The 21,524-nt window shown below is 40.0% G+C and overlaps 1 protein-coding gene across 1 annotated transcript in view; it reads right to left on the reverse strand.

The window, feature by feature from the left end:
- The window catches only part of LOC139305672 (phospholipid-transporting ATPase ABCA1-like), a 125,633-nt gene that overhangs the window by 36,624 nt on the left and 67,485 nt on the right, over nucleotides 1–21,524 (reverse strand). The window contains exons 32-38 of the mRNA XM_070929595.1: nucleotides 15,746–15,840; nucleotides 14,967–15,072; nucleotides 11,126–11,200; nucleotides 8,464–8,633; nucleotides 3,952–4,129; nucleotides 2,452–2,567; nucleotides 1,079–1,223 (exon numbers count right to left, since the gene is read on the reverse strand). Of these exons, the coding sequence (XP_070785696.1) occupies nucleotides 1,079–1,223; nucleotides 2,452–2,567; nucleotides 3,952–4,129; nucleotides 8,464–8,633; nucleotides 11,126–11,200; nucleotides 14,967–15,072; nucleotides 15,746–15,840 (885 nt within the window). The remainder of the gene's footprint in view (nucleotides 1–1,078; nucleotides 1,224–2,451; nucleotides 2,568–3,951; nucleotides 4,130–8,463; nucleotides 8,634–11,125; nucleotides 11,201–14,966; nucleotides 15,073–15,745; nucleotides 15,841–21,524) is intronic.

Here is a 21,524-nt window from a genome sequence, read left to right on the forward strand (position 1 = left end):
TGAACGTTGGCGATAATGAAATCACAATGCAAATGAGCCTCGTTAGGAGACAGGAAGCGTCCCATGACATTGCCGAGCAGCGCCAGAGGAAACATCAAGTCAGAGGCAGACGCGTCAGAGGGGGACAGAGTGTGCAGAGGCAAAGTCTTGCAGACAACATTACGCTCCGTATGAAGTGTCGGATCAGAGCTGTGGGAGACATTCTGATGAAGCATCAGATGTATAAGCAGCTTGTCAGAGAGTGAAACGCCGTTGTCTTTTATTTTTGACAAGGAATGACTGATCAGCGCCAGGCTAAAAATATGAAGTGAAAAAATCTGCAGTGTGGGTGATGTATGCTAATCACGCAAATAACAATTAAGTCTACAAATCAAATTAGACATATTTAGTTCAGAAAACAAACGAAAAAGACATAGAGAAAAGTGGATAATTTTCTCAATCATCACCACCTGTAAGGAACGGAGGTCCTGCTATTGAGAGTTCTGGCTGTTGCACAAATTGTCCAAGACTAGGCCAATTTCTCTTTTTTTCCTAATGAAATGTGATTTAAATTCTAATCAAAAGTGAAATGACTGACAGTCAACATTTTTCTCTCTCTCTTCCCAAGCTCTCCATTTCTTATGCAGTTCTTTTTTGGTGTCTTTTTCTTTTGATTCCCCTGGGACTGAAGCAGCTTGCAGTTAAAATGAATACTTCCTGAAAGATGGATGAGGAAAGTTCTCCGAAGACCCAATTCTCACCAAACGATTAAACATTAAAGAGAATAGGGAAAATAACTCCTTTGAAAAATCCTTGAGAGGATAAAGGAAATATATTAAAAGCTATACCAGGTGGGTACACATTCCACCCACATGCGTACGGAAGCCTTTGCTTTCAAAACAGAGCGTTTATCTATGATTCAAGTCAATTAGCCATCCACTGCTATAGCTTCCAAATATATTTTTTATACAGCTGTGGGAGCCTGAATGTCTGTGCCTACTGTTTCAGAGGAACTGTGTGTTCTGTGGTGTTAAAAATGTGCATATATGCAGTCTCTTATTTTTCCATCCACTCCAGAATGTGTGTGAATGCCACTTACATCATCATCAAAGAGCTCCATAACAAAGGTGGCCACGCTGCCATTAATACCAATGAAGAGGTTGATGCAGGTCAGCACCACGTAGGCTGTGCTGGGCACGCTGAAGATGAAGGAGGCGGGGTACATCATCGGGATGATGGACCACCTGAAGAAAACAAGACGGAGAGGGCAAAACAAGGACCCCCCGACCTGATTTAGCAACACTACTGTACCGTCAAAATCCACAGTACTTGGAAAAACATAACCTGAGGATTTACTTTCAGTGGCCCATGCTCATTAAACTCAACACCAGGGTTTATGTGACAGTAGAGGTCGATTTCATGTTAGCAGAATTTATGCCATTTTCAATTCATAAATGCAGATTAACAGGTCAGTTATACCTTTTCATGGCATTACCAACCTCTTCTGATCATTTGCATGTCCAGTAAGTGACCCATAAAACTCTGACTGAACAATAAATGCCACCGACGCTTGGCCTGCTATAGTTCAAGTTCAGTATTAGCGGTGGTAGATGTGAGATGCTGAGCAAAGTCATCGCTGAAGTAGTAAAATAACAGTTACCTCAATACCTCGAATAACATTTTATGAATGAGTTCAGTATGATTACTGGGCATGCAGGCAGAATTTAAAAAAACTGTAATGGACCACAGAACTTTACATGTTTAATAAGGCCTACAGTGTTTAAAGGTCAGCCTCCAAATTATTTTTTAATAACTTTCTTTTGACATTGTGCGACCTATTACTGTGTGCTTCATGATATGGTCGAACACGTGGGGTGTTATACATGTAACTGCTCATTAACACATTCATTTTCATGGGATTTTGCTTGGGAACTCAGGCAATGATGCAACAGCCAGCACATTGCACTCAGGCTCTGATCACCACCATGGCACAGTGCCTACTTAACATGAATCAGCTTAAATGAATATGCTGCACATTTTGCCTGAAATACTGCATAGAAAGTGAGCCAATAAATGATGAACTATAAAGATATAATTTTGCCAACCAAGAACTTATGTTACACCTCATACCAGGAAAAGTATGATAATTGCTTGCTATCAATTATTTGATTGGTGGTGATGGTCTTCAAACTAAAAAACATATTTTTTGCTCCTTAAAAGTCCAAAGGGATTTATCTATTTCCACCAACTGTGCTGATCACAAAACATCATAATAATAATGCTCATTTTCAGCATAGACACAACCACTGTGCCATTTTTCTTCAAAACTTGTTTCAGTGGTAGAAAGACATCCTTGATGTCCACTAAACCAATAATGAAGTGCTGACTGACCACAGGTATTGCCATAGTTGAAAGAGAAAACATAACTAACATAACATAATATTTTAAGTATTGAGTTTTTAATTTACTTACCCATACAAAATAAGCAGCAGAATCAAAGCAGGTAGGTTAGCAGGTGAAACATAGGCTTTTTGTTGAAAGCAGAGGAAGATTCCAATCACAATGAAGCACGGGACGATGTAGTTGCACTGTCAAAACAAACAGAAAGAAGCAAACAAAAAAGAATCAGCTAACCCCATCAGATGTAAGGGCCAGGGCATGGTATGGGCAAGAAATTGCTCTTCAGGGCATCAGTCCCTACATAAAAAAGACAAACTGAAAAGGATGTGTAATTATGAAATCTGTAGATGACTTTTTTTAATTAGCACTCAAATATATCCATCTTTAATTTTCTAATTAATTCAGTGAATAAAATACCCATACGATTCTCTTGTGTTTAAGGCAAGTGGTTGCTCAATGACACATTGAACAGAACAAATGGTAAATGGTAAATGGTAAATTATCTCACTTATATAGCGCTTTTCAACCTCCTCGGTTCCCAAAGCGCTTTACAGCTAAGTCTCATTCACCCATTCACAGACCGATGGCGACCGAGCTGCCATGCAAGGTGCTGGTCTCCATCAGGAGCAACTTAGGGTTCAGTGTCTTGCTCAAGGACACTTCGATATGACGGGGGCAGCCAAACCTGCTTTAACCAGCTTTACCTCCCGTGCGACAGTGCTAACCACTGCGCCACCATGCCGCCCGTGTACAAGTGTACAATGTTCAACTTTAAGACCAACATTTATTTCATATTTGTTTAAATGCAGTCAATATAAATAGGCTGTTTTTTTTCTTTTGATTTTTTTATAATATTTCTTTTGGCTGCAGAGCTCTTTAATAAAACAAATCCACTGGCTTTCCACTGGTGAATAAATAATGTACTGTAGATGGAAATAAATATAATGTACAAGTTTATTTACAGTTCACAAAAAAAGTTTACACTGAAATATTAAGGAGCTTTCAACCTGGATTCCCTGTAATATCCCTATTGTTGAGAGAGCATGCATGCTGATGCAGAGAGCTCCGGGCTAGAATCATTAGACTGGCTCCTTAGGTACATTTGTCTTCCACTCAGACAGCATTTATCCACCATAATGATGAGAGTCCTGACGCCATTTCTTTACCAAAGGTACCTGATAAAATGTTTACTTCCATTATGCCTCCGGGAAACTGCTGGTAAGCCTGTTGAGCGTAACCAGCGGGGGCAGCTGGTGTCGATAATTACGCCTCAGCCAATAACTGTTGCTCTGGTGAAGCTTTTCCCGGAAGCCAGCAGTGCCAAAGCCACATTATCAATTATAGTGGATGGATATTCTTTTTACATATAGCCTTAGGTGGAAAACAAAATCTTCAGGATAGCAGGAGATTATCAAACTAGGGTAAAATGAGGCCTACAGCACTGAAACCTGAATTGGATGAAAGTTTTTATCTAGATTTCATTCAGCATGTAAAAAAGTGGCAATGCTTAATTGCACCTCAAGAATGATCAATTAAGAGGTGATGCAGCAGCATTCTGAAGCTGGCACTTACCGTGTCCCAGGCAAAATTGGCCAACCAGTAGACAGCTGGGTTTACTCCGCTGACAAATTGCAGATGCTTGGCTTTGTTCACCCTCTCCTGGATGAGGAAGAGGACAAAGCTGGCAGGGATGAAGGACATGGCAAAGATGACGCAGATGGACACCACCACGTCAGTGGAGGTCGTGGCCCTGTGATTGAATAGAGCACAGCAAACAGGACGTTGATTCGAGAGCTCAGCTAGATATGCTAAAAATATGCAAGTCCTTCCCTCAGGGTACTGCATGGTGCGTTGGATGAAACTGTAAAAACACATGAATTGGAATACGAGATATCTTTATGAAATAAAGAACTTCAGCTGAATTGAAATCTAAATTAAATGACCTCCTGCTTCTAAAAAAACTAATTAAAGTGTGATACTAGTGTGATACTGCATTTCCATGTTTTTCTTATACTGGCTCACTTGATTTTTCATTTCAGTGGGCACTAGTCATTGCCATATACTGCAGCATTCATATTTACTTCCAACATTTGCAAGGCCAAACATATTACTAATCACCACACAGACATCAATGAGTGTAATAGAAAAGATTAGAGATGACAGACTCAACTCTGTGCTGGGGAAAAAGTGTAAGCAAGAATTTGTCACTGTAAAGACATTTTGACTGAATAAAAGCAAGAGATTCTAAGAAAAAAGAAGAGGTCTGTGGTTGGTTCGGTTGTTACTTGAGCCAGATGACATTTTGGCTCATTTCCTGTAATGTAATAAGCGCATATCATTTATTACTTTGTAATGTTAGGATGCATTTAAACACATTTTGTTCCACCTGCAGAAATAATCTATACAACTAATGTTTCAGGCGTGTGCTTGTTAGTTTTGATGACCTAATTAGACAAGCATTACATACATTAATGGAAAGCACTGACAATGTGTTTGTACGTAATAAAAAAGCTTTTAAAGATCATTAGCCTTCTGAAACCATGATAGGCCATTATGCTAGGTTCACCTTCAATTCATGAGCTCCTGTTGGTCTCTTGGCAACCCAGTCAGAAGGAGAACAGAGGAGCACATTTTAAAATCCTGACCAGACTTTTTCTATGTAAGAGTCTCCTTCTTTCATGTTAGAAACAAATTGTTCCTTTCTCCTCCAAGATGCTGACCTTCATTTCACCGTCGTACATCTTCATTTATGCCACCCTAGCTTTGAAAATGTCCTTCGTTGTGTCTGTTCAATTAGCGTTGGATAAAATTGCGGTGTATTCTTTTAACCCCCACCATCATTCTCACCCTCGGCCTGCAATAATCTCTCACAAGACTTCCTGTTGTGTAATTAGCATATTAAATAAGTTACCCTGTGTGGCTACATGGCTGTATTTATCATCGCCAAACAGACGCAATTAGAACACATAAATAAAATCATGCAACGCAGTGGGTGCCAGCCCACATTTCAACAGGTTTCAAGGGCTGTGTACTCCGGTTGGGTGGGGAGATAATGTATGGGACAAAGCTATGAATGATCTAACCCTGAATGCTTGAAGCTGGCTAATTGCTGTGAAGAAGAGGACAAGCAATCTGCTAATTAACTAATAATAGAGGAGCAAGAAAGATGAGCAGTGGGAGCAAAGCTTTACAGGATGTATTGCTTTCCTTTAGGTTTTTTTAATGACCAGGGCTGCAAGGCATAGCCTTAAATGTTAAAGTGTAGATGGGCTCAAAGCATGAGATAATTATCAAATCTGAAGCTCTAGGCACAACATCCAGGTTATTTGTATCATTCAGCCTTATGTAGATAATGTAGAGAACCACTTCAATTTCTTAATTAATTAATATTAATTAGCTGATTGCAACTAAATTACACATCAAATTCAACACAAGAACAGAAGTTTTTGTCAGTTGCCAAATTGATATTCCTCAGCTATTTAAAAGTGATACATACTGTATATTAAAATAATGAAATGGTGCCAAAGTCTGACATTTCTGAAGATGGTAGAGAAAATTGGCAGCCCCTGTTTTTGTGCCAACGCAGATGAAGCACAGAGACCCTGCGCGATTGAAGTGGTAATTTCGATGGGTGTAAGCATCGCCTTTCCTTCCATCTGCATACTTTCACAATTTTGTGGCAACATTACTTGCATTGAAATTGGTTGTGAAGCGCACTAGACTGGGCGTGTCACTTCAAATTAGATGGTGCAGTGCAACGTTGGTGTCCAAAACCTGGTGAGGGAACAAGTCATTAGTGATGAATTATTATCAGTAGAACAGCTCTACCAATTGTGTCTCCATGACATTAAGGAAGTGTCAATGAGAAATATCAATTCATTTTTAAGGCTGATGTTCCCTTATATTTCAGATTGTTGTTATAGGAAAGAGAGACACTTTTGTTTTTTGCTTGCAGTTGTTGGCTTTCTTATCTCTCTGTAATTCAGGGGCTTCACTTAGGCTGCTGACAAGCAAATTATAGTTGACTTCACAACCACACTGACAGCCATCTTCAGCAAATTGACTTTGAGACCATAAAAAAAGTGTAAATCTTACCTTAAATTACACCATCAATCAACTTTCATATAAATGAAATTTGAGTTCTGAGACCATTATACTCATCTTTTCTGTGAATGAATCAATCAAGCATCTAAGATAAAACCAAGCACCCTTCCCGCCATACTCACCACACAATGTTATTCCCCTTCAAACCACAATTACTAAATGGCACACACTAAAAGTTGAGTAGTTATAGCTGCATTGTTCAGTTTTTTCGTTTGTTTTTTGGCCACTTGGGGACAGCTGAAAAAGTTGATAATGTTTATAACGTTGTCATGGCGAACTTATTAACTTTCAAACATATGCCTATTTACACATCCAGTTGCAGAGAAACATTAGCATTCATTTGGAGTTCTGTTTCTGGCCACCTGATGAACAAAGTTCAATATTTACTCTACCTTTAGCTTTGTTTTGTTCTCCACCAACTTCTGCAAAAAATATCTGGTAGTTGGTAAAACTTAAATTTGCAGGTCTTAAAATCAATACAATACTCTGTAGGGCAGAGAGGAGCTGCAGGTTCATCATTTTTTTTAATTTGATAGACTGTTCATATCAAAAATATTGAGGTGGAGGTGGGAACTGTTGGGTCTCTGTAATAACATTATAAAGAGTCGGTCTAGACCTGCTCTATTTTGTACAGTGTCATGAGATGACTTTGTTGTGATTTGGCGCTATATAAATTGAATTGAATTGAATTGAATTGAATTGAATTTAAGCAACCTATTTCCATAGTCATCTGCTCAAAAAGTATTTTTTTCCCATTCGTGTCTGCAACCCGCACACTTGTTCCAACAATGAAGGCATGCCCAAGCTAATCTGGAAATCATAGTTCATAAATTGTACACTCTACAACAGAGAGGTAGACTGGAAAGGAGGCTTATCCTGAATCTACGGTAGGCAGGCTATTGTAATCATCTCCTAACCCTTGTGCAGTCTTCCTCTCTAACTCATTGATCACTACATAAATGCCTGACTGAGGATTGGGTGGTGGCAGCAGCGATGTACGGAATAAAACTGCTACTATGTGGTGATTGGTAGCAGCCCCTGAAATGCCTGCATAATGTCAGGAGTTGTGGTTATGGCACTGTATGGTAATTTGCTGCAGGGGGATGTATTTCAACTACTTTCCATTTAAAGTGTTGATCACGTTGACGTCGCCGAACAGACAAAATGCTAAATATCAACAATAGATAATGTTGAAGAATGCACACCAACTCAAAAATCACTATTCATAATCGCAAAACAAAACAGTACAAAGCACACAGAGAGAAGTTAGATCCATATGTTGTGATTCAGCACGTCATTAATCTCTCTCTCTCATGGGAAACTGCTTGCTTGTTACTAGCCCTGGGAAAAGGCATGAGAAAAAAATGGTATATCCTCGTACGGGGCTCCCATGGGCCTCCAAATCTGTGCATACTCGAACAAATCCCTCATCTATCTATCTGTCTTACGCTTTCTATTGTATTGTCTCTTACTCATCTGTTCTTGCTTTGTCTATGCTGTCTCCGCTTTTCTTTCTCCCACTCCATTGCAGTGTCCCTCTCACTCTGCCTCATCTCTCTCTCTCTTCTGCATCTCATGACGCACAATTTATACGGAGGAAATAGCAGACAAGGTTTGCAGATGTGGTTTTCTGAAATAATTGCACTGTAAACACTATGGAACATTTCTTTTTTCGTGTTTACATCCTCAACACACTGTGCAAATGTGTTATCCATATGGATTTGAAAAATAAAGTTCTACATTCAGTATGCGGTCAGTATTTATGCTCACTAGCTTGGTTACATTTCTAAATGAAACTACATTTTACATTTTAGAGGCCACGTTCCTGCCTTGTTTTTTCTGACCTGGACCACTACAAGGCACATATGTAGTAATAATGACTAACAGCAAGGAATTTCCAAGTTGCACCTTTCTTCCACAAAGCTAAAACATGGCAGCATCTACCCTTTAGCCCCCTTTTCTTTTGGTCTGATGACTCACATTGCAACATAGGAGAGCTGCTCCTTGGTGAGGTTGAGGGGGTGATTGGACACAGAGATGCCGTACTGGCGGGGGTCCTGTCCTGCCGGCAGATTTCCCCTCAGGATGGCGTTGTTGGCCACACTGAGGAAGGACGCCATGCCGTGCCATGCCTGGTTGTAGAACCACACCTGCCGAGGTAAGAAACAAGTGTTAGCATTGGGAACAGCATGTAGAGGCTTTGCAGTTGCTTCAGATGTCTCCTAGCAACTACATCTGGCACCGCCATGGTCGATACATTGGGTCGTGGACAAACAATGGAGAAAGATTTAACATGCAGGTTATGAAAGAAGAGACATTTCAAAAAGATATTAGTCATGAGTGTGGACCAGTTGCAGAGTAAAAAGTCATATTCTGAGATGGATTTTCTTTTCAAAAAGGTTACCATAACATTTGGACAAGCCCTGTCTTCCTGGTTTACAATAGGAAATGTTTTTTCTGCCATTATTTTGGCTTTGTTAGCAGGCTAACTAGCCAGAGAAGTAGCGAAGAAAGGTACAAAACAATGATAGGACAGAATCTGTGTGCTAGTTGTGCTGCTAGAGTTGTGACAATCAGCTGTTCACTTATAAACCCATGATGATTCAACACACATGAGATGTACAGTACAGTATTGTGTTACTGTTCCCATAAATATATTTTCTATTTTGTATTTTTGAGTGTGTTTATATCTGTGTGTGTGTGTTTACATATATTGTGTCTTATGATGGTTAGAATACAATAAGGGATACAATTGATTTTTGTCCACTTAGTGCACAAAAGGCACTCTGAGGAGAGGGGTCAAACAATCTCTCACATTTTTCAGGGCAACATTCTGTTCTATAAGAATAAGCAACAGAGCTGACAAACATTACTTTTTCATTTAATGGAAGATAAAGGCCAGCATTGACTGCCAAATCCCGATGTGGAGTAGCATGCTAGCTACAGAGGCAGAGTAAAAAACATTCTTTCACACTTTCTTTTTTAATGTAAGTGATTCTGTGAGTCTGTGGCTGCTGGGGTGTAGAGAGAAAAAGAATGGATGAAAGAGAATGGGAGTGAGAGAGGACTCCCTGCTGATAGTGCAGCGCTAATTAAGAGTGGATGGTGTTTGAGTGTCAGCCTAACATAACACTGCGTCACAGAGGAAGATACGGAGAAACTCAAGCACACACACGCAGATGTGCACGCACGCACATGCTCTCATCTCTTTCTGCCTGTTTGTGGCTCTCTTTCTCTCTCTGTTCTCGCTCTATCTCAGACACACAGAATAATTGATATTACTTTTACTATTATGTTTCCTTCATCCTGTAGTTTCTGAAAGGTCTGCGACTTAAATATCACTTGATGTATTCAAGATAACAGATAGTAAAAAAGTATGAGCTTGTCTGCTAAATATATGGGGGTGATATGGAGGGAGTGAAAAATGTGAGAGTAGATTTGATGGCGAGTGTTTCCACTTCTGAAACTTGTTTTGAGGAGGAGCAAAACTCCAGCCTCAGTATGAGATACTGTATATACGAATGAGATATTAACCTCAACATTAAATACAAATATAGTTCTGCGGTGGAAAGTAACTAAGTACAAGAACACAAGTACTGAAGTCTTGTACTTTACATGAATATTTCCTTTCCTCTGCTACATATATTGACATCTACCATTACTAGTTTTCAGATTAAGATTCTACATAAAACATCATGTGATAAGCTTATAAAATACAATCCATTGTTAAAAAGTAAACCAGGGGTTTCCCAACCTTTTTGCTTTGTGAAGGGCCCCTTTGCCACATTTCAGGTGTCTATGAGTTGTTAGCAGTTTCACCAAAGAGACATGGCCCCTTTAAACTTCTAACATGGAGGCCTAAAAAGGTAATTGATCCAATATTTTACAAAACAAAAGAAAAGGATATAGGAATGTTAAAAAAATGAAAACAGTGTGTAGTAGAACTTACTTCTTTTTTTCTTCTTTCCTACATTAGTTGTGTCACACCCCCTCCTATTTATCTTCTATAAACAATCTAATAATGTCATATATAATAATATATCAGTCACAGGGGCCATTTTTCTGAGTACATTTGCTTTTGATACTGTACTTTTACTTAAGTAGAAATTTAGCAGTACTTTCTCCAACAACTGATGTAGTCAACTTAAACTATGCACTTACCTTTGAGACTGCATTTTAATTCGTTATACAATGAAATACGTGAAAACACATAACCTTTATTTATTTATTGGTGATAGGCGTAAACTTATTGAATTTAATATAAAAATGTTTTAATGATTCAGTTGCACTCTCTTTGCATTCTCTGCAAATGGTAAGGACACACTGTAGTATTTGCAATAATAGACCACCATGCTATACTCTTTTTACTTTATTACAACCTACTCATAACCTGAGGTGTTATTTGACGGTACAAACATTTTTATGAGGAATTCATGGCATCCTAATTTATAATTATATAAATTGCACACGTAAAAAAGGTGAATAGACAAGTTTTAGGTGGGTTTGCCTCTTCACTCTCTCTGCCTATGTCCTGTTTCTCTTAATCACCATCATTCCTTCCCAAAAAGATCCAAACTGCACCTGCCTTACTTCACCTCAAAAAGTTCAATGATGACACGGCACACGGCAATTAATATAATACCTTCACGTTGTCCCTGGTTCCCAGCTTCTTCAACAGCGTCTCAGCCTTCTGGAAGATCTGATCAGTCACATTATCCTAATGAAGATGAGGAAAAACAAGAAATAAAAAAACGGAGTTGGAGACTTAATTGGATGCACTTGGAAAACCACTACTGCTCTTTGAAATGCAAAACATGAGGCAGGCGGACACAAGAGCATTTGGATGTGCTGAGCCACTTATTTCCCACAGACTTGGGGAAAAATGTGTCCCGTTATTTTGGCTTCTTGTGAGTTTTCCTCTTCAGACGTTTCTGTTTTATTAAATAGTGTGAAATAATTTAAATTATGAGAAGATGAACATGAAACAAAGATTCACAAGTAACAGAAATTGCATGATTGCCTAATGTACCAATCAGTTGTAAGCTGTATGACTGGATTGTAAGTCTCCAACTCTCCATATACAGATAGAAATGAAAATAAATAATGAAAAAAGTATTTTCCACAGTACAGAGTATCTGCTGGGTTTTGTGGTGAGGTGAGGAGATGAAAAAGGCAGAAAGAGGGTAGACTGGACAGGTTGCATAAAATTTTTGCTCTTCTACTTCTACACTCATGTTTCATGTGAAATGAGCCTTGGGATGAGGGCTTGAGATGACAGGCATGCGATTTCCAAAGTGTCATGTTGATACCATGCTGCTCAGCCCTGCACTGAGCACATTACATGTGTGATATAAATGCAAATGGACCTCCTGTTGGACGCTGCCTTCATCGTAGGGCCATAGCAGAAGAGAGAGAGAGAGAGGAGAAGAGAAGGGGCAAGAGTGGATGTGGCATGGAGTGAGGGGAGGTTGGTGGAGGAAAAGTGCAGGTGACAACTGGGGAGAGAGGTGGGAGGTAGAAAAAATAAGAGGAGAAAAATCAAGAAAGACATCCCAAGAATGCAAGTGTGTGCTCAGGTGCAAGTGCTTGTGTGCTCTGAAAGAGGGAGTGTGGAAACAAATAGACAGAAAAAATATATCTCGAAGCCCCAAAGACAGTTACCTAAAGACAAAGGACTGAGGAGATCACACCACTTCTGTTCTTACTTCTTCTATCCCACAATCCTTCACGCAGCCAATCCTACGCCACATTGTGACATTCTCTGAAATTTGGAAACATTTCAAGAATGTATTCTGAGCATTTTTTTTGCCCTGTCATATATCAAGTCTGCTCCTTTGGCATAACAAAATGTTTACACATCATTTCAGTAACGCAGCACGAACTCTTTATCTCTTTCCATATCACAGCGTGAAAGAGGAGGAAAAAAAGGCCCCATCTACGCTGACAGGAGTATTTGTGTTAAATAACATCCCCTCTGTTCCAAGTCATTACCTATTCATACACCGGGCAGAGAACAAGACTCCTACTCTTGCCCGTAATGCCTCCTCCAGCAAAAGCAACGGAATCTTTACACTATTGTGCATTTTACTTCACTCAGTTTTGCATCGTGCCAAGCAGCAATGCGCAGTGCCAATAGGCGGCCATTCTGAGGATTAGCGGTGGCTGAAACGAGATGAGAAGTGGGCCATCAGCTGCCTGGGTCTAATCCTTGACAAACTCCTCCCCGCTCAAGGACAATGACAAGGCTGGTTTGGCCAGCGGACCTGCCGGTGCCACGGCTAACGACACAGCAATAAAGCCGCTCGAGTGTGTGGTGACTTTTTTTGGCTAGTATTCCAAAGTGGCCTGCACAGTTCAGTGGTCAAATGGTCTGTGTGACAGTGTGGTCATAAGGCCTGTGGGAGTGTGTGTTAATATGTGTCTGTGTGTGTGTGCGCGAAATGAGAACTTGCCAGGAAGGAGTTCATGGTTTGTTAAATCAGGGGCTTATTTCTCTGAATAATATAAATAATTAAAAGAAAATGTTGTTTGAGAAGGTTAAATAAACATTTCAGGGAACAGTAGTGACATTAACAGCATCTACATAAGACACTGTGCCATCTGAGATACATATTTTGGCTTAATTAAACAATTTCCAGGACATGGGTTTTCTCGTTCTCATCGTTCCCGTCACCTCTTGCAACACGCAACCCTATTTTGACCTGCTAGACACAGGAAATGCAATTAAACAGAAATTTCAAAGCCCACTTCCCAGTCTGCGCAGGTGGCCCTGAGTGCAAAAACACGCTACTTCCCGTTAATGTCTCACATCTCAATGCCTGCCCAGCAGCAGAGAGACAGACATTTCCCAAGGACAGTGTAGCACTTTAATAACAAGGAATGCAGAGCTGGGAAGGCTAATGCCCAGCCATTAGGGTTACATCATCGCCACTGCACGAATTAAAGTCACATTAGCGTCGAGATCCCGGAGACAGAGGAGGGAGCCTGGGAAGGGATGAGACCGGAGACGCCTGAGGGCGAAGCAATGTGCTGATCTCAAAGTAGTTTGAACGTCCAAAATTTGAAATGTTAATGAGAGACTGTGTGCATGCAAGAGAGAGGCTGAGAGAGATACAAGGAGGGGACAAGTGAGTTGGTATGAAGTTCAAGAAACACTGCTTGAGCAAACATGTATGAATGTTTCTACATGACTTGACTCATGGCTCCTGTTGAAGTAGATAAAGTTAAATAAAAGAGTGAAAAGGTTTGCAGGATTGGGTGTGAATTTGTGTGTTTTTATGCAGTGAGGACCCAGATTCCTCGACATATTCACAGCAATGCACAGACAATCATAGCTTGTTGCCATGGACACTCAACAAAATGGACTGGAAGAATCAAAACCTCCTCCTCTTCTTGGCTTTCATTCTTTCTTTGCCTCAATCGTTCAAGAATTCAGCAGGGTCCAAAAGTCCACAAAAAATAACATCACCTGTTCCCAAGATACAAAGCTAACTAAACAAAGAACGCCATGCTCCAATTAGGAGCAGCTCACTCAAAAGACGACAAACTGCAGCCTTGACAACAGTTTCTGAACCACTTCTTCAGTCACAAAACTAGTCTAAACGTTAAGAGTTGGAAAAGGAGTTACTTCACAAAAGTCACAATACTGATGCTGATGATGATGATGATGATGATGTATCAGAGCAATGCCAGGCCTGTTTGAATTACCAAGAACATGACCTGCATGGACATTAAATAGACTCTACAGCCATGCTAGTGGCTCTGTGAGGGTGTACTTAGGCACAGGGTTGCTTTGAGATGAATTTTAACACATCTTAGTTTAATATGTTAGCATGCTAACATTTGCTAAGTAACAAGAAACATGAACTAAAGCTAAGGATGATGGTAATGTCAATAGTTTTGCAGACCAAACCAAAATATTTTAAAAGTTAAACCAAATTACAATTTTGACCTGATGATGGTGCTAGATAAAAAAAAGTTCCTGTTCCTGAGGGCAACATGAATGCCTGCACCAAATTTCATGGCAATCCATGTAATAGTATTTCATATATAATATTTCACTCAACACCAAAAATGTCCTCATAGTGGAGCTAGAGGCAAAATCAGAGGATCACAAAGTAGGATTCATCTTCTCGGGATCATGAATGACTGCAAAATTTCATGGTGATCCATCAAATCACTTGTTGAGATATTTCAGTCTGGACCAAAGTGGTGGACCGACCTACAGACTGACCGACCAACAGACATCCTGGCTGAAAAACTAAAATTAAAGTCTTAACACTATATATCTAACAGCTTTCAGACAACAGGACCCATTTGACCATATTTAACGAAGCCCTCTTTAAGGATCCGCACACTGGTGATTTGAGGGAGGTCATTTTGGCTTCAGGCATCTACAAAGAAAGTAGATGTCTCTGGGCTATTCAAATAATCCTGTGGTATCAACAGGTTTGACTCTGTGAATGCCAATATTTATTACATACCTGAACTGAACTGAATAGGTCTTTTAGATCACTGAATGCAGTTTCGATTGCTCCCTCGGTCAGACGGACTTGGGAGTTGACCGCTCCAACAGAGATCCCTCCATACCTGGAATGGCAGAAAAATAGTAGAAAGAGAGGGCAGTTCAAGTGGAGGTAAGAGCATTTGAGTAATGCCAAAGATATACACACCCACACACTTTTGCACTTGCTGTGCAAATCTACACACGCAAGAGCACAAGATACAGATATACAGTAAAAGCAGATATTACAGTGGAAATATGGACATGAACATTTGTCATTTAAATGTGACCAAACATTCACAGGGTTGAATAAACACATCAGTCTAATGCTTACAACTAATCTCTGACAGTTTTCTCTAAATGTTTTCATACAGTAAAATGGCAGGTTAAGGGAAGTGTGTCAAAGAAAGGACCAGCAGGATTTGTCAAAGCATGACAACTGCATAACATGTAGAGATGGAAATGGTAGCAGGTGCAGGATTTTGTCAATTCATTCATATAAGACTCAACTGACCTTCTAAAAGTGGACGTACCAACACCACAACAGCAGCCCAGGTAGTAATTTGGCACTCGTTGTGTCAAAAGGAAACGAAATATGTGGCCAAAAAGCAAAAAAGCACCCGAGGAAAGTCACTAGTCCCTAAAGTGCTACCAGACACATGAATGCACCCTGATTCAAAAAGCCCTTAAAAGACTGCAGCACATTCAAAACAACTGTTGGATGCCGGTATTCACAATATTCACGCTGACATGTGTTACCTTGTTTTACCCGAGTGTTCAAAAGTCTTGACCAAGAAATCCGTCATGTTCCGTCCAGTTAAATCCAACAATGTGTCTGTTGTGTTCTGGATCCTCTGTTAAAAAGAGAAAAGCCAAAAGGGTTGGATTGTTCGCACTCGTAAAGTAAATACACACTACTGGTTTGCCATTTGTTATTTTTGTTTTAATGACCTTGAGCTTAAACTTGCATAATTTATTTTTTTGGCCACTTGGTGGCAGCATAACAAGCTATAAACACAATACAGACATATTATCACCTTATAAAGTTGATATGGTGAACATGTTAGCAAACAATATTTACACACAAACAGATATGGAGCAACATTGGCATTCATTTGGAGTCACATTTATGGCCACCTGATGAATGTTCACTCTTCTTTTAGCTCTCTTTTGGTTTCTACCAACTCTTGAGGAAAAAAAGGAAAAAAGCTGCTAAATGCTACACTTTGTTTATGCAAAAGTCGTTAATTTTGTGTGCTATTGGTGCTGGGAAGGTAGCAGGTAGGGTTTTTCACTAAATACAGCTGCCTGCTGCTGCTCATGAGAGTGGTAAGAGTGAACCAAAACATTGAGCTGAAAGATGCCAAAATGCTCCATAGAGCTAAGGGGAAGTGTTAGAGGGGATATGTGACTTTCAAGAGGTTCAGTGTCTCTTCTTTTATTTATGGAAGGATATAAAACCTTTGCATATAGCACTTAACTATGCCTGTGTGTAGTATAGAAAGGCTGACCACAGACAGACTCCAGCAGGCTTAACTGCTCACTCACCCATAAAAACTCATCCAGTCGATGCAAAATCAACAAAACTTAAGAGCAAGAACATTTTGCAGGTGGTATCTGTTCACAGCACCGTGGAACACATTCTCTCAACCCTTATCATAATAGTCAATTAAGCCTGGCTATGGGAAGCCTGGCTGAAATCTAGACCCCCGCCAAAGCTGCAAAAGCTGTGTCTAATGTCAAAGGACCCTAATTAGATGCCCTTCTGTGGATAAGTGGGTACATTCAAACGTCCAATTAAGGGAGGGTGCGACAAACTGCCATGAATACATTCCACGATGTGTAGACTGATACTTCCCAGTACACACACACTTGCGCCGACACCAAGCTGCTTTAGCCCTGCTTATTTAGAGAGGTAACACTATGCTAATTAGCAGTGATCCTTGATAAAGTGCAATTGGAGACCCCCGACTGCAACACAATTTACCAACGTACCCCCTAGTTACGGTGGTTATCTAACCTTCTGTACAAACAGCGTGATGTGCAAGCTTTGGGTACACATGGTGTGTTGTTTAATCGGTTACCCCTGTGTGTCAATTACCTTTGTGTATGTACCCATTCTTTATCCTTATAACATACAGAAGATGTGAAGGAATAGATCCAGATATCAGGTTGGAAGGACCTTTTTTTGTATCCCTTTCATTCCTGGGTCGAAAGCTCCCTTTAGCGATATATCACTCTTTGTTTGGGTTTTACAGTTTTTCATACATGGTAGTGTCGTTCCATGGTATATAGAAGTAGCAGTCAAGTGAAAAGGAGATGAGGATAAAGTGAGGTAAAACAAGAAGGAGGAGATGAATAAAGAGGGATTAGAATCAAGATTAAAGAAGTTGCTAAAAAAACAAATAAGAGAAGAAGCAGAGCAGGAGTGGATAGAGGATAGAAACATAAGTTAAAAGAGCAAAGGAGGAAAGTAAGAAGAAGAGGAGGAGGAGAACTCAAATCACAAGGCAAAGAACAAACAGAAGGAGAAAGCAGAGGAAGAAGAGGACCCATCTGGCTTATGAATCAGAGATAAGGAGGACGAACGGCACAGCAACCTTGGCTTATCTCTGAACAAACATGCTTCTCTTTCGAAAAGCCACAGGAACTCGGAAACAAACAAAACCAAAAATAAGAGCTTTTACACTCCGCTGTGTGTACAATGAGTTTACATCCAAGCATACAGTCAGTGTGGGTCTAATTATTTTGGCCTTGGTCCATATCCCCCATCAAAAAGACTGAAATGGGAACATTATGTGATTGTGCAATACCTGCATCTCTTGTTCATTACCTGGGATCGGCTTCAGTGTGCTTGGCATTCTGTACATAACATCAGTTCTCCACCACACAGTGGTGGCTTGATAGCTGGGGAAGCAAACAGGGGCGAGGAAAATGTAAACTAAGGAGTAATCAAATCTGTTGAATGAGCTGGCATACTCGAGCACTGGAGAGATAACAGACTGTGCTGTGTTCATATTAATCTTGGCACTGTTTATATCGTGCTGTACCTCTAAGGTAAAATTCATTTTATCTAGTGTGCACAAAGAAAAGCAATCACGGGTAAATGGAATCTTTTTTTATAATTATTAAGGTGTCGGGTCACTTGTCCTCTGACTTGAAGTTTTGCAAGTGATGATCAGGTTAATTGTGTTTTCGTTAAAAAGATATATGTTTGTGTATGTGTGAAGTTGTTGTGAAGTCATTTAACTCATTATAAAAGGATGAGTTGGTAGTGGAAGTGGCAGGTGGCCTATTGTGTAATTGTGCATCATCATGGTGTATTTCAGGAGCTGCTCTTCAGTTCAGCGCATTTCATTGTGTTGTGTGATTATGTCCGATACGATCACATCACAACAATCATTTTAAACTGAGCCAAACAATACCATTAGATAATAGCTGTGTAGAGCACTTGCTTGGCTCCAAACATGTAGTTACTAACCACAACAAAAAGCTTCTCCAGCTATTCTGTCCCAGATCACAAGAGATTGAGTTGCACACGTCCACGCCTGGTGACAGATTTTCATCCGGACCCCTTCTGTTCTGTTTAGCCACAACAAAGGGAAACCACTGCCTCATCCACCATTTGCCTCACCTCACAATTCAATGAACTTTCCACCTTTGTTTTCGAGCATCTCTTGCCTTCTGCTGAGAGGGTGGCTCTGGACAGGTCGTTTTATACTAAAATGGATCTGCGGGTGTTGGGAGTCAAAGTGACAAATCAACAGGGCCCAGCAGAGAAAGGATGTGTCAGCCTGTTGTGTTTGCCAGGACTAGCAAGTGTGGACTGGTGGGGTTTGGAGCTGATCTGCGGTTACTTGAATTTGTTCTTTGCCAACAGCTGCCCTCAAGATGTAAAGTTTACAGATGATACCATAAGATAGCAATAATATGTCTGATTTTATGTTCTGAATTGAAATTAACAGACTACATGGAAGCTTTCTTTTCTTATTTACTTACTGACCTTTTATGTAGTTTTTTTCTCAATCCGACAAACTATGGTTTAAATGGTTTTAAATGTATTTTACATGCAAAACTCTTTTTCCCCACACAAATGGCAAACCAAGTCCCAACTTCAATAGCCTGATAGATGAGGCCAAGGAGAGTAATTTGCAAGCAAGCTGTAGTTAGGCCAGTCTCCAAATGATAAAGACATCAATCGTAATTCGGTGAACGTGGCGGCTTTATCAATTCCTCTGCACGCATGACGGCCTATTTATCTATGAAGGTTAAATATCACCAGTGAATGAGAGTCAATACCTCAGAATTGATAATGGGCTTACTGTTACTTGCTATTTCCATGGAAACAATGATTTCACACTACCTCCTGTAGTGATGTGTCCATGTTTTTTTCTCTCGTCTTTTCTTTCTCAAGGGCATATTCAGAGGATGGGCAGGATAAAAGATAAAAAAGAAAACTAGTGTGAAGCTGGTACACTTTGTCATGATTTATTCAACAGGGGAAGCATTCAGGTCAAAGGGAATACATCCTCACAATGTGCTCGGCTTCTGTGGGTGGTCTCCGCCTTGGACTTTCATTAATTTATAGCCCCCTGTGATGGGCCGCAGTCTACAGGTAAGCAACGATGATAAATGCATACGTTCCCATGCACATGGTCATACATACTGCTGTTCCTTTATTCATATCTGTCATCATATTTATTCTTCCTCACCACAAGCAACAATTCTGTCAATCTGCAAATGTAATTCACAATCCATACTGTGTAAATGAGCTGACGCCACACTATAACACTATATATGTTTCTACCTCTTGATCTTATGCGCTACACTACAAGTTATGGATTGCAGTTAACAGCAGGGAGGCGAGGATTGTTGGATAGGGATGGAGGGTTACAGTTCCATACTTTCATTCACTGCCATTTATAAAGAAACTAGTCTAGTATGCTGGTAAAGAAGGGTCTTTTCACTAACATTGAGAAAAAAAAGACCACGATTAACCATTTCACCTCAAAATCACACTGTATTAAAATATATTTCTGCCATATGAACTCACACACTGTCACAGTGGTATGAATCTTCAGATGATGAAATAAAAGGCTGCAAAGCTTGCTGGGTTACTGTGCTACAAAAACGCACCCCTGCCAAATAAAGAAAGTGTTGCATTATGCAAAAAGAAGGTGATGAACAGAGAAATGTGACTGTTAACAGGCATGTGTATTTAATTTAAATGCTCTCCCTCCCCTCACTTGTCTTCCGCTATATTCTCCTCCTGTAGGGGCTTCTTATCCTAAATTTAAAGTTCCTTTAGCCACAGTGGGAGATAACTACTCAATGTCCTCAAGGTTGTTTCCATGCAAACATGAGAGTCCATTTAATATTGTTTTACAGGATCTGGATTAGAACAAAATAAGACGTTGTAAATAAAGGAGAAATGATGCAAGTGAATGTAACAAGACATCTGCAAGAATTGGCCTTTGTAAATGGTCTTTTTACTGAGGCTAAGTGTACTAAAAGTACCAGCCACTTACAGCATGGCACAATAAAGTAGAAATCCAGTAAAGTAGCAAAGTGGTAGCAATTCATATAATAACAGACAAAGATTCAGGCCTAGAAGCAGCTATAATGAAAAGAAGAGTGAGGGTGTTTTAAATGGAAGAAGTAGGTGGAGTGGTGGAAAAGAATTAAATAAAAAAGAGGGTTAGAAAGAAAGACCTTGATGGCCTAGCGGGGTAAAGGGAAAATACAAAGATACAGGCAGCACCTCAACAAATGGGGTACTCTTTGACAGTGCTGTCATAAGCTAGACCCAAACGTCAGGGAAAGTAAAAGGTTACAGAAAGGGCACTTCTCTTGTATGACTGTCTCAACAATCATCCTATAACATGATACCTGGACAGTTGCTTCTTTAATGTGGCCCTGGATGGCCTTGTCACAGGAAGGAGCACACAGCAAGACTCACACAGGTTCAACGAGGCATTACAGATCTGCGGAGGCTGTGAAATGGCACATTACATAGCGTGGAATGTTGTATATGGAAGGTATAGGGGAAAATAAAGGAGTGGCAGATGAGCCCTGCTGATTCAAACTGTGTCATGTCATGTCCTGCTTGTTGAAAGTCATTGACTTTGCAGAGTCTCTCTCTTTTTTATGGATGTCTCATTTGTCCTTCCCAGATGTCATCTCCCAAGTACGTCAAATATTGAAGGGGGAAATGCCATGGCAATTATGAGACAAAATCATTTTAGATATATCTGTATGTGACTGTAGGAGTATTTTCTCAACTGGGACAGAATATCTCTTTTCAACACTCCCTCACTTCCCTTAAAAACCGACGCCGAAAGAAGCTACTTCATAACCACTTTGCAAATTGAACTTACAATGACTGTTTAAATCATTGACATATAAGAGCTGACACTTTTAAAAACTTGTGAAGCATAACTTTAGGACGGTCTATTGTGTAATTAGATTCCCCACGACAAAGTGTATTTTTTTCATTAATTAGATATAATGGCATTTTGATTCCAACTCCAAAAATCCC

The sequence above is a fragment of the Enoplosus armatus genome, chromosome 23, assembly GCF_043641665.1.
Source record: "Enoplosus armatus isolate fEnoArm2 chromosome 23, fEnoArm2.hap1, whole genome shotgun sequence".
NCBI classification, from domain to species: Eukaryota; Metazoa; Chordata; class Actinopteri; order Centrarchiformes; family Enoplosidae; genus Enoplosus; species Enoplosus armatus.